This window comes from Ochotona curzoniae, unplaced genomic scaffold (assembly GCF_017591425.1).
Source record: "Ochotona curzoniae isolate NIBS_2020 unplaced genomic scaffold, NIBS_Ocur_1.0 contig_3819, whole genome shotgun sequence".
Taxonomy (NCBI): Eukaryota; Metazoa; Chordata; class Mammalia; order Lagomorpha; family Ochotonidae; genus Ochotona; species Ochotona curzoniae.
In genome coordinates, this window is record NW_024466004.1 from 37,891,481 (window position 1) to 37,910,000 (window position 18,520).

Sequence of the window (18,520 nt, forward strand, 5' to 3'; positions counted from 1 at the left end):
CTTACAAAGGTCGAAAGGTCATGTTCTCATCTTTCCACCAGTAAGGTTTGCAATCATAATTCAAACAAGAATAACATTTGAGTAACTCCTTGAAAGTTCATTAGTTACAATTTAAAAATGAATTTCAATACATTGAAAAATGAGAAAAAGTGAATTTCAATAGAACGTATATTATTGTAAGTTTAACATGAAGTGATATCTTCAAAACTGCAGTTTAAACTGGAGTTTTTAAACTGAAATTTTCAATTAGTTATTCCTAAATATTAATTCCCAAAATACCCAAATAGGAACTACTAACTTGCTGAGTATATCTTCTCATTTCTTCTAATTCCATCACTACGTCCCAATATTTTTTTTATCTCTATATGTATAATTCTGCTTATTTTCAAATACATATGTTCCCAACTCCCATAAAGGACGATGATCTCTGGCATAATTATTTTCCAGGGGCAGAGAATATACATGAATATACACACATAAAGAATATCCCACTGTGTATCCCAAATACACGGTGAAAAACTTTCTATTCTATACCTTTCAAACAGATCTTTCCTGGAAGGAGCAAACCTAGTCATTGCTTCATTCAACACAGTTGAGTTGTTTTTGTTTTTTGTTTTGTTTTGTTTTTTGAAAGTCAGATATATAGAGAGGAGGAAAGATGGGAAGATCTCCCATCCAATGATTCACTCCCCAAGTGGCCACAATGGACATTCTCAACTGCTTTCTCAGGCCACCAGCAGGGAGCCAGATGGGAAGCACAGCCGCTAGGACACAAACTGGTGCCCATGATGGGATCCCGGTGCGGGCAAGGCGAGGACTTTAGCCATTAGGCTACTGTGCCAGGCCCTCAACACAGTTTCATAATGTCTCATAATGTTTCATAATGTTTAACATCACTTTTGCTAATGATAGTAGCAGCATGTGGAAAACTACCCTCAAAACGCAAGCATAGTTAAGTTTCACTCGAATCCAGCCACCAGATGCAATATTTTTAAGAGATCTAAACTGACCCAGTTCCTAAACATATGGGTGAGAATCCCCAGACAAAACTTAATAATCATATCGTTAAAATTTCTTTGATATAGAACCTGTTAGTCTAGCTTGGGATACCTTTTGGATGACAGTAAGTGCTCAGTAATTATTTTCCGCTTGCACACTTCTAAAATCAAACACCTCTGAGGCTAGTGTTGTGACAGGGATTGCCCAAGTGCTTGGGACTGGCCACCCCTTGGATGACCTGAGCTGAGTTGCAGTCTCCTGGCTTCAGCGCAGCCCAGCTGTGGACTGCAACAGCCTTATGGGGAGTGAACCAGAGCATGGAGAGCTTTGTGTTCTTCAGCCTTTCAACTAAATAAATCTTCAAGATCAAACATTTTATCCTCACAAAGCAATTTCTCAGAAAACACCAAGCACTATTTAAGACTGGTAAACTCTAGCATCATCAAAACTAAAGCCACTAGGGAAGAAATCTGAGTTTAATAGTAACAAGAACTGTTTGATCTAGAGTAAAATTAAGTCACTAAATTCCTTTTGCATTCATGCTACATATTGGGCCGCTATGCTTAGCAGACAAGTAAGAGCAAGATTAGCAGCAAGTTCACAATGACTCAACAGGCTAATCCTCAAGTCTGTGATACAGGCATGCTATACAGGCTCAAGTCCTTGTCCTGATCCACTTCCCATCCAGCTCCCTGCTTATAGCTCATGAAAGCAGCAGAGGACGGCCAAAGTCCTTGGGACCCAGAACCCACACGGAGACTCAAAAGAAGCTCCTGGCTCCTGGCTTTGGATCAGCTGATCCCCCACCCCCTCTCTCTGTAACTGACTCTCAAATCAATAAATCTTCAAAATAAAAAAATCAGAAAATATGCAGATGCCTACCTAGAAGGAAAGGCCTCCTCTACTGTTCACTGCATAGCTACTACTTCTTGAAATATCAAACTCAAATCTACAACTTTCTCTCAGGGGTAAAACTTTATGATTTCAAAATGTCATGTCAAAAGACTTCATCTTCCCAGTGGCTGTCTTTTGTGATTAGTCCACCTTAGGACTATCCAAGGGATGTGTAGACAGGTACTACTTTGCCTGGTGACTTCAACAAATCAATTGCTGTCTCTTTCTAGCCAGCACACTGCGGGGGCAGAAGGGGGCTGAGCTGCAGGTGCTGGATGCGCGCTGGCAAGCATGCAGGCTGGGCAGGTGAGGGAATTCCGTCCTACCACTGGGCTGCTGCGGCAGGACCCCAACCCTCCTCCACCATTGACTGGGTCGTTTCCAACTGCGCCGGCCACAGTTTCACTTATTTAAAAAGCATCAATGATAAAAGACCGGGCTTTCCGAAACCGAAAGGGGTGGGGGATGAGGAAAAAGGTAACCATCGGGGCTAGGGACTCCGGGAAGACAGCTCCGGACAGAGGACAGACGCTTCAAGCCTCCCCAATGCCCTCACTTCCGGGCCCAGACGCTCGGCCCAGCTCCCCGAGGCCGCTCTCTGCGGAGTTCGCTCTGCCCACGTCCCACACCCCTGGCACGGCCTCCACAGGGCACAGCAGCACGGGTCTTCCTCGGGGAACACCCGCTGCGCCCCCGCCTCACCCCGCGCGGCGGCGTTACCTGTTGAGCAGCAGGGAGGCGGCGCTGAGGCAGAGCAGCAGGCAGCAGAAGAGCGGGTACTGGCGGCAGATCTCGCGTCCCACGTCCAGCCGCAGCCGCTGCTTCAGCTTCTCCCCCACAGTGCGCACCCAGGGCACCATCTCCCTCGCCGGGGCTGACGCAGCGTTACCGGCTGAGGCCGAGGTCGCGGGGACCCCCGTGCGCCTTCCGCGTCCCCGCCTCGCCCCGCCGGCTGGGCGGACAGTCGCGGTCAGCTGCAGCCGGCCCCGCCCCGCGCCTCCCGTGGCGCGTGCGCGGCCGCCGACAGAAGGCAGGCCTTAAGACGCGCCCGAGGTCGTCACCCGGCACTGCGTCTCGGCGCGTGATCGCTCCGAGGAGAGGCCGAGTCCACCGACCGTCGGTCTCGTCCGGAAATGGAAGCCAAGCGCCAGCACCCCGGCCACCGCTTGCATTGCGGAAGGAGAAGGCAGTGTCCAAGCACTACAAAACTGCAGTGCCCCCGCAAGCCCTGGGCAGTGCCCGGGGAGCAGCAGAGCTCGCTGGGAACTGTAGTCTTGGCGACACCAACCCCGGGCGGGATAGGCCGCGCAGTCGCGGCCGCAGCCACTCTCCACGCCTCCTGGCCGCCTTCAACTCCAGGTGGGAAAAGGTCTAAGCTTTGCGAGGCGCTCAAGGGAGACACACACGCATTTGAGATTTTATTGTGCAAGGAGGAGTGAGGGAAGACTGTGAGAGCGGCGAATGACACAGCCCTGGGTTCCTGGGCCGCGGCCCCGTGGTGGAAACTTTTGAGCGTTCTCGGGCCAGGTAGGGTTGACTTCAGGAAGCGGAACCCAAAAAAGGGTTTGTTTGAGGCGGGATGGCGGTTTAGATCAAGTTGCCTCAAACAGTCCCGTGGGACTTTGTACTTCAGGAAGACAGCGTGATAGTCGTAAAATTTAGGCGGTGCGCAAAGCACTTTTGGTGTCACATTGACATGACTTCCAGATTACCAACCATTTTACAGCTAGGTCACTAACAAATGGAGAAACTTAGGATGTCACAGAGCTAAGGAGGCTGATTGAGTAGTTGTAATGGCTCCAGGGCCAGTGGCCCCTTATCTAAGCCTGTCGACTTTTCCCTAGAATCTTGTACTCCAAACAGAATGGCAAGAAACACTAAAGTGATTTTTTAAAAATGATTGTTTCATGAAGTTTCCATGTTGCAGGCCAAACACATGCACCATCTTGAATGGTGCGTTATTTTTACATTACTGGAATGTACTGTACTTATTGCTAGTCATGGAGGTTCCTTGATCACAACTTAATGCACACTTCAAACTATTTCTTCAGGAGCAACTTTAATGCACTTAGTGGGTCCAAGTGTAAGGCTATGAACATTCTTGATAAACCGCCAGATTTCTAAGATGGTTTAGAACACCAAATGTACAGTGGTGTATTGTGCATATTTCATTTATTCTATTAGGTCGTATTAACATTGAAAATATACTCATGCCCTTTCCAGCCGTTAAGCAATTTGAAGACTACAATATAGCATGGAGAAACTTAGCACTTTCAAAAAAAATTGGTAACTATTTGAACATTGATTTTGCCATTTCTAAACCCTTTTAACTATAACCCCTCGTTACTGAGCATGGTAGAGCTAGAAGTATGACGTTCATCTACACATATCAAGTGTTCTACTGAACTGAGCGCTATATTGCCTCTTCTGCTTAAATTTTTGCCTCTAAAGGTTTTCTGAATTACTGAACTTTTCACCAAGAGCCAATATTTTTAAAGACAGTATTTTTAGTTGCGTATAGATATCCTTATAACACCAACTTTTTTCTATATTAGTTTACCACAGGCATTAAGAGTACACTTAACTATGTAAAAAAAAAAAGAAAGAAAAAAATCCATACTTACTATAAAAAATTGCCATGAATTCTTTAAAACAAATTCCTGTAGCTAGATACAACAACCTTCATTTCATTTGTTTCCTCTTCAACCTTATGATTTAGGATCCACTTATGGTTTTGAAATTCACATTTCAAAGAGCTTGAACTTCCTAACAGGAATGTGGGATATTTGCAACCAATCTTGGTTCTGGAAACAGCTCTTTATTGGTAGCATGTGATCATGAGCAAAATTATTATAATCTATTCTTAATCAAAAACATCTTCATATCCAAAATACCTGTGGGGAAGATTAAACTGGTGACAAATATCTTAATAGGCATCTTCATAAAATGTTTATTGCAAAAAAAATCTCAAACTATTAACTTATGAAAGTGACAAAAACCAGCTTGACCAATTAGTTTTTATTTGAATAACAAAGTAAAAATGACGCACAACCAAAGGTATTAAGATACCTTATAGAAACTGAGGTTCAGAGGTATACTGCCTACCCTAAAACTTTAGACCTGCATTGTGCAGTATAGCAGCCACCAGTCCTGTGCGGCTACTGAGCACTTGAAATGTGCATTGAGTGTAAAACACGTAAAATTTCAAAGGCATGGCATAAAACATAACTGAATTTCTGATGCTACAATTGTTGTGTGCTGGGGTATGTTAACTACAAAACATCCATCTAAAGGGCCCAAAGACATAAAATTACAATCCAATAATGTCTATATTTTAATGAAGATTTATTAGGTGTAAGGCACTGTACTAGATGTAGTGGGAGATACAATGAATTTAGATGCATTTTTCTGACCCCCAAAGGCTTACAATCTAGGTAAGGAGACAAGTCACACACAGAAATGATGTATGATACAGGGAAGATTTGTAAATAAAGGATTTATAAATAAGGAATGGTAAATGTTTGACTAATGAGAATTCTGGAAAGGCTTGTGGAAGACGAGGTCAGTAGAGAATAGGACTCAACTTTGCTTTCACTAGTTTAGTAAGTCATGCAGTCGTGTAGCACTAGGAAGACTATCTGAAGTATCTCCACCGGACTTAACCTGATTTTCTGTCGGTATAGGAGTTTTATAGCAGTGTTACATACTTGACCTCCAGTAATTATTCCTTCTTAACCCTGGTGGCCCGAGTTTAAAACCACATTTTAACATTCAGGTGTGTAAGACATGAACATGTCTTACCCTACTACAAGCCATTTCAGACACTATAATTTGGGGGCATGATCAGTGTTTAACAGCATTTCCAAAGCCTTTTCACCTCACTTGAAATACTGTTCACATTTTTTTAAACAAGTCTGACACCTCTATAGCCTTAATTTTACATTTTATAATATCCTCTTCACACAGCCGATCCCTTACCATCAACCTCTGGATGTATGAACTACTTTACTACATTTTCCTCCCCTCCAACTTTAAAAGGACCTTATCCCAAGAGAACATGTAATTCAAAGGGGAATGTTGAGGGATTTTTTTTAGTACTCCAAGATACTTAAGATGCTGGTATTTTAACATTTATCTGCTTGTTTACCATCAGGCTGAACTTCCATTAGAAAGGGCGAACCACGTGGACCAACTATACACACTCCTGAGTAAAAGCTATTTTATGACCATGACATTGAGTGATCTCAGCACCAAAAACCACTTCATATTCACCTTACTCTAATATTATAATACCATTCTTTCAAACCTTGCACGTTAGTGGGCAGTTGGTCACAATTTCATAAACTGTAAATTTTACTATCTGCTTGGAAACTGAAGACACACCCAACTTGAAAAAAAAGAAAATTTTTAATCAAATCCCAATTTTCTGTAAAATGGCCAGCGATTGATTGTTGTCTACTCCAAAACAATCACTTAAGTAAATCACTCCCTCTTAAGTTAGAGGTAATGAATTCTACTCATAAAAAGACAAATGTTAACTGTCACTTCAGATGTTTAAATTTAGCCTTCAGCTGAATTCAGTAGCTTTTAAAAACATTTGGGACTTTGCAATCCTCCCTCTTACATCACAAGCTATCTCCTAACGTAAGTCAGTTTTAACATGAACTAAAAGGAACGTTCTCAGATTTTGATATGCTGCTTATAGCGATGAGAAAATTATTAGCTAAGGAGAAATTACTTTGGGGTCCCAGAACAGTGGCCTAGTGGATAAAGTTCCCACCTTGCATGGGTCAGAATCCTATATAGGCACCATCTTGGCAGCCCCACTTCCCATCCAGCTCCCTGCTTGTGGCCTGGGAAAGCAGTGAAGGAGGACCCAAAGTCTTCGGACCCGGCACCCGCATGGAGCCCCACAAGAGGTTCTGGGCTCCCAGCTTCGGTTCGGTGCAGTTCTGGCCATTGAGGCCACTTGGGGAGTGGATCACTAGACAGAAGATCTTCCTCTCTATGTCTCCGCCTCTCTGTATATCTTACTTCCTAGTAAAACTAAATCTTTTTTTTAAACTAATATTGAAAATCTTGAAGAATTTTGTTGGAAAGTATCCGTTATTTTTAAAGAATTAAATTTGGATTTTTAACTCATGTGAACACAGGATTCTATAAGTTTCAAATGATCATAGAGTTTCCCAGAAAGCTCTATGATCTGTGCTCTTAATTTCATGAAGCAGTTCAAGATGTAACCTTAAATATTAAAGAATACAGACTACTATCCCCAGATATTGAGAGCAATTCTATCAGTTCCATTTCCAGTTAAAAACTCTTTAAATCATTCCCAGGAATTTCTTGAAATGTCCCTAAGGATACTCAGAGAAATACTGATGACAGTACTTAAGTTTCAATACCTTTAGAATTGTAGTGACAAGTATCCCTGTTTATATTGTTTCTTCTCAAATACTGGGCAGTATGTTCTCAACTCAAATCTTCATTATTCAAAATGTTCTCAACTCAATATTCATTATTCTTATATTCGTTTGTCCATTTACAATATGCACCGTCTGCTTTCTTTTTTCCCTTTAAAATTTCTGCACTGTAGAAGCATAGAAAACTATACTTGTGGAGGTTGGAAAGGCCAGGAACAAAAAAATGAATTGCAAGCTAGCAATGATCTAATGACTCTTCTTGCTAATATTTGAACTTTCAAATGCTGCCAAATATTTTAATGACTTTTCTCCTGAGGTAAATTTCTTATCAGCAGAGACTGATAAATTGCAAACTAAATGGTTGTATCACAAGACTAGAATGAAAACAAAACAGCTAACAGCCTCCACAGAAGGACTTACCAACAGTGTTAAAGTGCCTGTAGCAACATTTTACCTATTTTGAGGAGGTTTGCTGAGGGTTGGCTTGTGGTGGGTTAGAACTCCCACCACAGAATAGGTGAGCCAAGCAAGACAAATCCGGTAGTTTCAGACATTAACCATGGATAAATAATAACACTACGTATGCGGCATTTTGTTAGTGTTGGTGTAGACTAGAGTAGATGTATAGCCAGTATAATTAAATGTGCCACTTAAAATGTGATCCGAAAACATGACTTGAAATAAGGAGTTCAGTCAGGTCTTAACTTCCTAAATACAATGGGTTGGACTTGGATAGAGAATAATTCAGTGATATTCAGAAACAATAAATGTTACTAAATTTAATGGAAGGAACTGACTAGATCTAACTGCAGAGGATCAAATGGGTACAGTAACCAGCACCCTACATACTAACAGATCAAGCAAACTCTGATACTAAAACAGTTCCAAAATATGACATGAAGCAGTATTCCAGGTGGTATCAGCTCAAGGTAGAGCAAGAAAGAAGTTAATAAAACTACTAAAGGACTAACAAAGTTCCAGATTTTCCAAAAATAATGCAAGTAGATAAGCCCCACGGGTGTTAAAACCATTAAAATGCATAATTTGGGCCCAGCACAACAGCCTAGTCCGTAACTCTTTGTCTTGAATCCTGTCAGGATCCCAGGATCCCAGGATCCAGGTTTGTTAGGATGCTCCATTTGCCATCCAGTTCCCTGCTTCTGGCCTGGGAAAGCAGTAGAGGATGGCTCTAGAATTGGGAACCTGCACCCACATGGGAGACCTGGAAGAAGCTCCTTGTTCCTGGCTTCGGATCGGCTTAGCTCCAGACAATGCAGCCACTTGGGGAGTAAACCAGCTGAAGTGAAGGAAGATTTCTCTGTTAACTCCTTCTCCCTGTATATATCTATCTTTCCAATAAAAAAAAATCTTCTTAAAAATTTGTGATTTTCCTACCAGAGGACAATATCCTCTCAGCAGCTTTTGGGGAAGGAGGTGAGGAAAACCCACTTAATAGAGTACCACCCCAAAACCAAGCTTATTACAAAAAAGATGTGATAATAAAGCTTCAGTTGAATATGTAGGGACAAAAACGCAACATACTGGAGGGGGGGGGATAGAAAACTGAAACTAATGCTATTTTGGATTGTATATGTTGTCACAATTTGTAGCAAACACAGTACTTGAAATGTACAAAATTAGCATTCATTTACATTTATTTTGATTAAGACCACTAAAAATACTAGTTTTGCCTAGAATTTCAACTGAGCATGACTTGAAATACTTATCCCAAATACTGCATTAAGCATAGTCATTCAGATTTCAAAACTACTCAGTATAATGTTTTGTGGCCTATACTGAAGATTTGGTGGTTTCCTTCATCAGAATATACAGGCTCTTGAGTTAGGTTTCTTTAAAAAAATAAAAATAAAAAAATTCTACTCTCCCTCCAAGTAACTATAATATTTATCCAAAATGCTCATATATATATAAGATTTAATTAATTTGTAAACATTCCTTATATTTTTCTGAGTCAATACAAAAAAGAATCCTCTAGGATTATTTTTACTAAAAGCTTTATACAATGTTGTGGATTGAAGAAGTATCCAGAATGTAATTGTCTTGTTACAGTTGAAGAAACTCAAGCCCAGAGGTTAAACATGTTTGATGTAGTTGCTTCATTAAATGCTTCAATGACCGACAGAATTTTTCACCCAAACTACTGGGAGTGGGAGAGATGAAATTATCTAAATCATGAAACTTTTAACATTGCATATACAGTATTTTTCTTCAGGAACCTACAACTTTGTAACTTTAACAAAAAAATACAGGTTTAAAAATAAAAACTGAAGGTAGGAACCAGGATTATCAGAATGGGAAAAATCTGTCAATACCAAAGGCATCCCTGTAAGCAGCCATATAATAACTCTTCTGTCCAACAGCTTTAACTCAAAGACCATGGTCTACTTATTCTTTAGCTTACTCATTATCCGCTTACATAGTATGACAGGCCAAATATTACAATTTTAAAACTAGCTAACACTTTTGAATCAAAAACTTTAAAGTCAATTGCTTTCTTGCTAGCAATCAACAAATATTTAACATTAAACCTAACTAAGAACTGCTGCTTTAATACCCGCAAGGTGTGTAATAGCCAACATATCACATTTGACTAGGATTTATGTAAAAATCAAGGCAAAAAGATTCAGAAGGAATTGGGGATGTTCAGAACTGTATGGCTGCTCGGCTGCTCTAATGATAAAGTTCTATATGTTCCCAAAACAGATGAACATGTTCTCATCCAATCTTAAAAAGTTCCTGCCACTACAAACAATTAATGCCTTTTACCTAGTGGAAATAGCCAATGCATACACATGCTGTTAAATATTAAAAAAGAGCGGAAAACAGAGAAACTTAAAATAACTGATAGTGTCCAGAAACTACATGTTCCAAACCTTTCAAAAATAACCTATTTTTCCCAATGAAGAAATAACTCAATTCATATTCCTTGCATGCTGGATGCAATATTCAAGATTAAATTTTCTTAGATATGACTACAAACCAGCAAAATGAAACACAGTAACATGATTTTGTTCTGGGGCAAACATGGTAACCTAGTGGCTAAAGTCCCTGCCTTGCATTCACCAAGATCCCATATGGGTGCCGGTTCTAATCCCAGCAGCCCTGCTTCCCATCCAGCTCACTGCCTGCAGCCTGGGAAAGCAGTTGAGGGCGGCCCAAAGCCTTGGGACCCTGCACCCACGAGGGAAATCCAGAAGCTCCTGGCTCCTAGTTTCAGATCAGTTGTGGCCACTTGGGAAAAGAACCAGGGGAGGAGAGATCTTTCTCCTGATATCAACAATGTACACTATACTACTGTGTTTCACCACCCAGTTACTATTTAAGTAGAACTTTGTATCCATACATTTATGTATAAAAAAAAGAAATGAAACTTATACTAATTTCGCAGACACAGGGTTAACTCTTTCCCATAGCAGGGATAACTGAGCAAAACAGGCCTGGTTTGTAAGAGAGGAGAAATAAAATGAGATGTCCAACACTGTATAATCCTTCTCAAAATATACAAGCTGGGAACTTTTGTTAACTTGGTTAGTACCCTACTTATCTTCCTGTTCCCAAGGACACTACAAATAAAAGCTAAGTTCTTAACGTTCTTACACAGAGAACTCACAGCCAGTCACCTTGGTAGGCAGGTCCAGTAGTACCAGAAGCAATCACACACGCTAAACTAGTATGTCAACTTATTCTATGAAACTGATAACTCCATTTCTGTGAAACAGGAAAAGCTACAGCGTTGAACAAGGCAATGTTTAAGATTCAGTTTGAACAAGGCAATGTTTAAGAATCAATCAATCCAGTTCCAAGCTCAAAAGAAAAAAAGGCAGCAATAGTTAAAAGCAAAACTGTTAGTAACTTAAGTTTTGAATTAAAAGGCAATAATAAATGAAAAAACCTATAACTTTACGGGCAATAAAAATGTCAAGAAAAAACAAATCGGCTACAACCAACTACATTCAGGTAGACTTATGACTAACACTAGATTTCAAAGTTCTAGTGCAAAATTAGATTGAAATTAGACTGCTATGTTCAAACTACCCACTGAAGGACAAAAATTAACAAGACTGGTGTTGTGGTTAATGGGTAAAGCTACTGCGCAGGATGCTCAGTGTGAGATCCAGCTGGTCTACTTCCAGTCCAGTTTCCCGTTAATGGCAGTGGAAATGGACCAGGTGCAGGCCACTGCACCTATGTGGAAGAATTGGAAGAAGCTCCTGGCTCCCACTTTTGGATTGCCTCAGATCTGATTGTTGCAGCCATTTGGGGAGTGAAAACCGATCAGAAGACCGCTCAGTCTCCTCTCTCTTTAAAATCTGCCTTTCATTTTGGTGGGGTGTTGGGGAGCCGGAAGGGGAGGGCCCCTGGGCTCCTGACATTGGCCAAGCCAAACCCTGGACAGAATAAACCACCTGATGAATACCTCTCTCTGTAACTTTCAAATAAATAAAAAATTTTTATATTTTAAAGAAGGGAAGATACTTTCAACTACAGAGGCTATTTACAACTCAAAATTTCTAAAAATATACGAAAATAAATCTAAGAGCAAGCAGTGGAATGGGATGTAGTTGAACACAACATTCACTGGGGGAAAAAAAAGGAATTCCATGTTGATACTAATAAAATACAATTAAATAACTAGAGCTCAGTTGTATTTCAGCCTTCACTTCTGGGAACAGGTAAATCGAAGTCATGGTACACGTTTCAGTAATAACTTGAATCTAGGCAAACTGGAATAAAATATTGTCAACTCTTACAATGGCCCTCCAAAAGGCGAGAAGAGTTATAGATGAATATACATTAAGCATCATGAATGTTTATAGGAACTGTAAAGAGTTAAAACTGACAGGAGTCAGCTAACGGAAATTGAATATGAAGGGAAAGTATGTATGCAGTTTTTTCCTTATGATAGGAAAGCGCTGTCAAAATTCAAACAGGCTTTTGAGTAACTCAAGTAAGTAACTGCATTTAAAATAGTTGTGCAGGGATAACATGACAGTAAATTCTTCAGAAAGGTGAATGATATGGCTTAAATATAGTAATTAAACAGTACAACATACTCACTGTACCAGGAGAATTATGTGAGCAGGCTTTCATCTCATTTCAATGTTTTTTGATTTAACTGCTTTAGTTTTTAAAAGTACCATCAAGTTTTGGTTTAGAAATATCCAACAACACATTTTTCCATCACTACTCAACAATGTTGATTCCCTTAAAAGTATCAGATCAACATGATTTTCATAATCTTACAAAACATTAGCGTTTTGTGCTCATTAAAAGCCACATCAAATTTAAGTGAAAATTTTTGATCACTGTATATCACAAGTCTGATTCAAAAAAACCCACTAATTTCCATCACACTGTAAAACATTTCAAATGTTTAACACAGCTATTTCAGACTTCCTTGCCCTCAAGGAGCTTCCATTCTAAAAGACGGCAAAAAGAAAAACCAGAAACCAGATGGCCAGTTTACAGTAGTAACTTCAGCTGACTGATCAAAAAATGCACTAAGTACAGATAAAGCTGAATAACCAAAGTATCTGCTGTACAGAATTTTCTTGAAAACTGGAATATCCACTAGTATTTGTTATGATGTAATTTTTGAGTAAAGCCTTTTTTCAAATATGGCAGTATACACAGAAGTAATTACAGCTGCTTTCCTATCTGAGTACTGCTAACAGCTCAATTTCTTTAATTTAAAAAAAGAAAAAGGAAAAGAACAAAATTTGCCTAAATGAAAAGTGTATTTGGCCAAATCTAAAAGACAGTGATTGATATTTGCTTTGTAATTAACTTAACACAGTTACAGCAATTTTAGGTCTTGATTCTTGAAGTTAAAGCATTCAACTAACATGACCACTGAAACAGAGTATTGTCTTAAAATTAAGTCATAAGGATTTGACCAGGATATGGGATCCTCCTAACTGGTATATTTGCTGGCAAAAGATGCAGTATTTTCTACATAAACTCCATAATTATCCAATTTTCATCACATTTAAAACCAACACCACTGCATCAGCCATGCCATAGCATGTGACACCTTGAAACTCTTCCAGAAGTGTTAAGAGCTAGTCTTATCATATGAAACCTAATATAGCAGACTTGTATAGTTAGTCAATAAGCATTCAGCCTATATAATCTATGGCAATGGCTTGTTCACACCAACTCCTTAGCATTTTGCCCTAAAACATGCAATAGTGACTGTAGTTCAGAAATGACAAAAGATGTTAACTCCCTTAAGCATTGTAACTTAAAATTGTCACAAAAATCTCCCTTTGAGAATACAACTGAAAAATCCAAAGCAAGAAATAAGAATTTATGAATATTAAACACTTTATAAAGTAAAATGTGTTTGTCATTTACCATATAGATTTTAAAGTTACACTAAGCTTATTGTCTGTCTAAAATATTTTGAGAAGTTGTTAGCACTTGACGACTCTAATTACCAAAGTTATTAGGACATCTCCTAAACTCAAGTCTTAATCTAATCTCTAGGCTGAAAATTCTTTTCAGATATCAGTTTTCAGAAACCCTAGGTACTAACTATGCAAAAAGTAACTTAAAAGCTCTAGACAATTTATAAATTCCCCATTCTTTGATAGCTTAGCTAAAAAACCAATTAGTACACTTACTTGACCTCACCTGCAGTTAAAATTAAATAATTTTATTTAGAGATGTTTATTACTGTCTCCTGAGTTACCTGCAGCTGTCTCAATTTCTCATTACAATCTTCAGGAAGATTTAATTCACCAGTGATAGAATGCAAAGATTGGAAGAACACTAACAGTTGGCCATGTTCCCAGAAAAGCAGAAATTACTATTCACTTCATCAAGTCCAAGGCATGTACACGACCACAGAACGTTTCCAACATTAGAATTAAATGAAGACCAGCCCAAGATTTATTCTTTACAACTCCCAGTCACATGCTTGCAGTAGGGCAGTTGGGGTATCTTGGGGAAAAATCTTTTATATCATTGACTAGATTATTTTAATGTATAAGATAATCCAACCATGACACAGATTTCTAATGACCCCCAAAATGTTTAAAAAGCTGTTATGTGAAAAAATGATGAAATGGAGGACACTCACAATAACTCTTGGACTCCTGGAGATCCTAAGACATGCTACAAAAATAGGTCTTTATTCTTAGGAAAATATAGTCAGAGCTAGCTTCCTTATGCTATACATAAAATCAACATCAGAGGCAGTACAGATAGTACAGATAGTTTTTGAACTGATCTCCGAACAAGCACAAAACCCACTATGTTTAAAAGAACAGTTAATTTGAGGTTTTTGGCAAAAGACAGTACTTCACCAATCTAATCCAAACAAAGGGCCTGCAGACAGTTTTCAGTGAGATGAAAGAAATAAATATAAATTTAATGGATAAATAAAAAGACAATTTAAATAAGCTAAGACAACTAATTTTTTAAACAAAAATACTAGTCAGGTAACAAGCTTTTGTTTCTCATTGTCAGACTTTTTCTGAAATGTTTACCAGACTGCTAATATTAAACCTAATTTTTGACCCAGTGTTAGTAATACTGATTCACATTTGAAAAAAGGTTGTTTATCCAACTCAATGCTCTGGTCCTCAAAAATTTTTTAAGCATATTACTGAAGGCAGACTGTGGTGCTAACACAATTTGTGTCTTTAAGTATCTTTTATTTAAAAAAGATAGACTGAAAAGTCCATCTACTAATTTGCCCAGGTAAAAATGTGAGAACTGGTTCAAACGTATTAAGTAGTGGTATGTCCTATTGAGTGCTATGATTGGAACAATCACTTATTGTAGGATTAGCTCCCTTCTGAATGGATGAAGCCTTTCTACTTTCCATTTTCTCCTATTAAAGGCTACATGTTCTCCCTTTCAACAATTACATGGTGACCTTTTGCTATGTTTTTGACTAACAATTTCTGAGTTACTGAATTAAGTTATACTGATTTCATCTATTTTGCCCCATCTAGCTCGATGTTCACCATTTCTGATTATCTTACAAATGAATGAGCTGGATCACCCACATAATAGTTTTCTTTTTTCATATTTTGACAAAAATGTTTATATTGTTAAGTGAAATTCGCTGCAATCAGTAAGAAGTTTCTCATGTTACAAACGTCACCATGAATGTATGACAGATCTTTTTGTGCTGAATTCTCCCTCCATTTTTAACATCTGCTCCTGTAGAAAAAGCTGAACATCTTCCAAAAAAGCATCCTTAGAATACAGACAACACAATCTTCTCACAAAAATGACTTTTTGAAAACTGATAAATTTATGATCACTTTTGATTGCCAAGTAGTCTGCAGAAACAAAATCTTGTGTCTGTCTGGGTTAAGTAACTTTAAGTTTTAACAATCAAAATGTTTTAAGAATACATTTTTACATCCCAAGGAAGGGACTTGGATTTAGGACCCTTTCCTTGAAAATATATACAAATTTTTTTACTCTGTATGTGTCCATTCTTTGAAGCTGTCAAAGCCAAGAACCCATAAACAAATCACAAATAGCAATAACCTACATTAGTTAACATTCCCCCTTTAACATGTTGACATTTTTACTAAAGGATTATCTTTCTTTGCATTTCCATTTCTTATATCCCATGACATTCCATATAAATTGCATTATTGCTTTATAGGCCACACAACATTCAAAGGTATGTTTATATGCATTGCCTGTTTTCCTTGATGTCTGTTAACAGTTTGATACTGATTTTACTATAGAATTTTAAGTTTGAAAATGCCTGTTAGTATTTCTTCTCAGAACTTAATTGTCCACATCACTAATCACTACATGCATACTTAGCTGATTATATTGCTCAAAAACTGCACCCATTATCAGAACAGTGCAAATTATATTTAATTTTAAAAGTAATTATAATGGCTTGAATTCAAAGTTATTCAAATGAACACTGTCAAGTAATTTCACTTGAGTGTATACATATTTTGTCATCACTGTTTACATTACCCTTAAGTATAACCATCAATTCTTCACAATTTCTTTACATCATTTTTCCCTCCAAAGTCCCCAAACTAAAAATGCCAAATAGTCTTAGAAGATCACAGCTTCATATAGTTTTCTAAAAGAACACATTTGTGAACTCACAAAAGTGCTCATCTTTAAACTTCAAAAATGCAGTTCTTAGTTTAAGTCAAACAATCCTGTTCTAAAATCCCAACAAATAAATCTGAGAATTAACTTCAACACCTTGACAGTGTCCCTTAAAAAATGGTATGACAGTAAAGTGCCAATTGGCATGGCAATGACCTCTTAAGATGGGATCATATAACTCCTTGGACCTGGAAGATGACAGTACCAAGGATTACACTGAGATTGAATTTTACTGAAGGCTACATGATTTACCCACTTTCCACAACCTAGCATACTCATTAGCTAGAATGAAATGTACATGTTTTGTGTAGCCCTCAAACTCACACTAGATTTGAGAGAAATGTACTTTAAAAAAGCACGGGGTAATATATAAAATCAGTGGCAGAAAGTTTCATTAAGCACCAGGAACTAATTTTGTCACCCCATAGTCATTTTGTAGATAAGTTTCAACAACCGGCAAGGCACATTTACATATATTCCAATGAATACTTATTGACAAATTTTTAAATTACACTCTATGTCCCAGCTATCCCAGTAACTGACATACAACATACTAAAATGGTTTATTAAGATAACAAAAAACCAATTAATGTGAAACATACAGGCTATTGGCAACCACTATTCTAAAAATTATGTTAAGTACAAATAAACATACTGAAATGTGTGCAATTCTAAGTTTTTAAACCAGGAAGATTTCTATACTAACACACATTTATATTAATGACACATAAAAAAAATAAAAACTTTATTACAAAAATAAGTTACACTCGCCTCCAGCTTACAGTATAAAACAATTTTATTTGCAGGAATGCAAAATGATTGTTTGCCATGAGCATTTTAAACATATGACATGTCTAATTTTGTTAAATTTGCATTTACTGGGGAACTGGTGTGTATAAAACCTTAATTAAGTATAAGCTCTGATCTTCATTGTGGTGCCTATTGGGTTTATGATATAACTGCAGTATCCCTTTGGAGAGGGGGAGATGGGATTTCTTTATTCCAAGTCCTAACTAAACCATAATTTTACTTTTAACTTTAAGCTATCAAGTTAGGACTTGGCAAAAAATTTCTCTGTGGGTGATTCAATAAGAGGATGCTTCACCACTGAACACTCACTGTCATCAAGGTGCTTTAGAAAATTAAAAACATAGCACAAATGATTGTACTCTACTCTACAAGTTATCATGACCTGCATAAGAAATGGAAAGCTGATTCACATCTTTACAGTGATCAGCAGTAAGAAATGCACTAATGAAACATACCTTTTACCTAAAAAGCTAAACTACAGCCATATACTAATTTCTATGATTTATGAAAAAACTTCAAAATATCCAAATGTCAGGCTTTGCTGTACAATTGTCAGTTTTAGTCTGACTTTTTATAAAGGGACACTGCAGTATTTAGTACAAGTTCGGATGCACTTTTTTTGAACATCTGATGTCTTACAAAAGTAACATCTTGCTAAACTATTATACATCCAAATAACTACAATATCTGAAGAAGCAAGGCTGCTTTTTCAGCCACAAAATACGACAAAAGCAAGGCCTGTTATGATGGTCATGAGGAAGTCTTACAAGCCTCTGAAACTAAAGGCAACTAAGAATGTTACATTTGGTATATTAAAATCTTACCCTCATATCATATTTAACAAGCCTTGCTTTTATCTACAAAGATTTTCTATGTACAGTACAGACAGGGTATAGTTCAATCCTCTGCTACTGAGGTAGTTAACCAACCCTTTAAAAAAGGTTCTGAAAAGAACCACTATCTGGAATGCCTGACTAACCAGCTCTGATGATTACACCTGAAACTGCATATCTGAACACAATTCAAAAGTGATTATTACTATAAAAAGGATAGACAATCATGATTAACCTTGGTGAGCAGAAATAAAAGTTAAGGATACCAACAGTGGAATTCATCTATACCACTGCAATAAAATTTAAATGCACAAATTCAAGATAATATTTCAGAATACCACTGCTGGAATCCTTAATTTCAAAAAACAGGGGAAAAATCTACTTAGAGCAGATTTTTTAAAGAGAAGAACTTTATTAAGATACCATGCTAGAAGTTAT

At 37.9% G+C, this 18,520-nt stretch overlaps 2 protein-coding genes across 17 annotated transcripts in view; both read right to left on the reverse strand.

Annotated features, from left to right (window-relative positions):
• The window catches only part of SNX14 (sorting nexin 14), a 71,316-nt gene extending 68,438 nt beyond the window's left edge, over nt 1-2,878 (reverse strand). For 7 of the 12 annotated variants that reach the window (XM_040983718.1, XM_040983714.1, XM_040983712.1 and 4 more), the window contains exon 1: nt 2,614-2,874. In XM_040983718.1, the coding sequence (XP_040839652.1) occupies nt 2,614-2,753 (140 nt within the window). In that variant the 5' untranslated portion in view covers nt 2,754-2,874. Of the gene's footprint in view, nt 1-2,613 lie in introns of all 12 variants that reach the window. The other 5 variants (XM_040983723.1, XM_040983722.1, XM_040983715.1 and 2 more) reach the window with 3 other exon arrangements.
• An 11,571-nt stretch (nt 2,879-14,449) lies between these two features.
• LOC121158743 (synaptotagmin binding cytoplasmic RNA interacting protein) overlaps nt 14,450-18,520 on the reverse strand; it is a 36,213-nt gene continuing 32,142 nt past the window's right edge. For all 5 annotated transcript variants that reach the window (XM_040983726.1, XM_040983727.1, XM_040983728.1 and 2 more), the window contains one exon: nt 14,450-18,520. This exon is cut by the window's right edge. The gene's annotated coding sequence lies outside the window, so the exon portion shown is untranslated.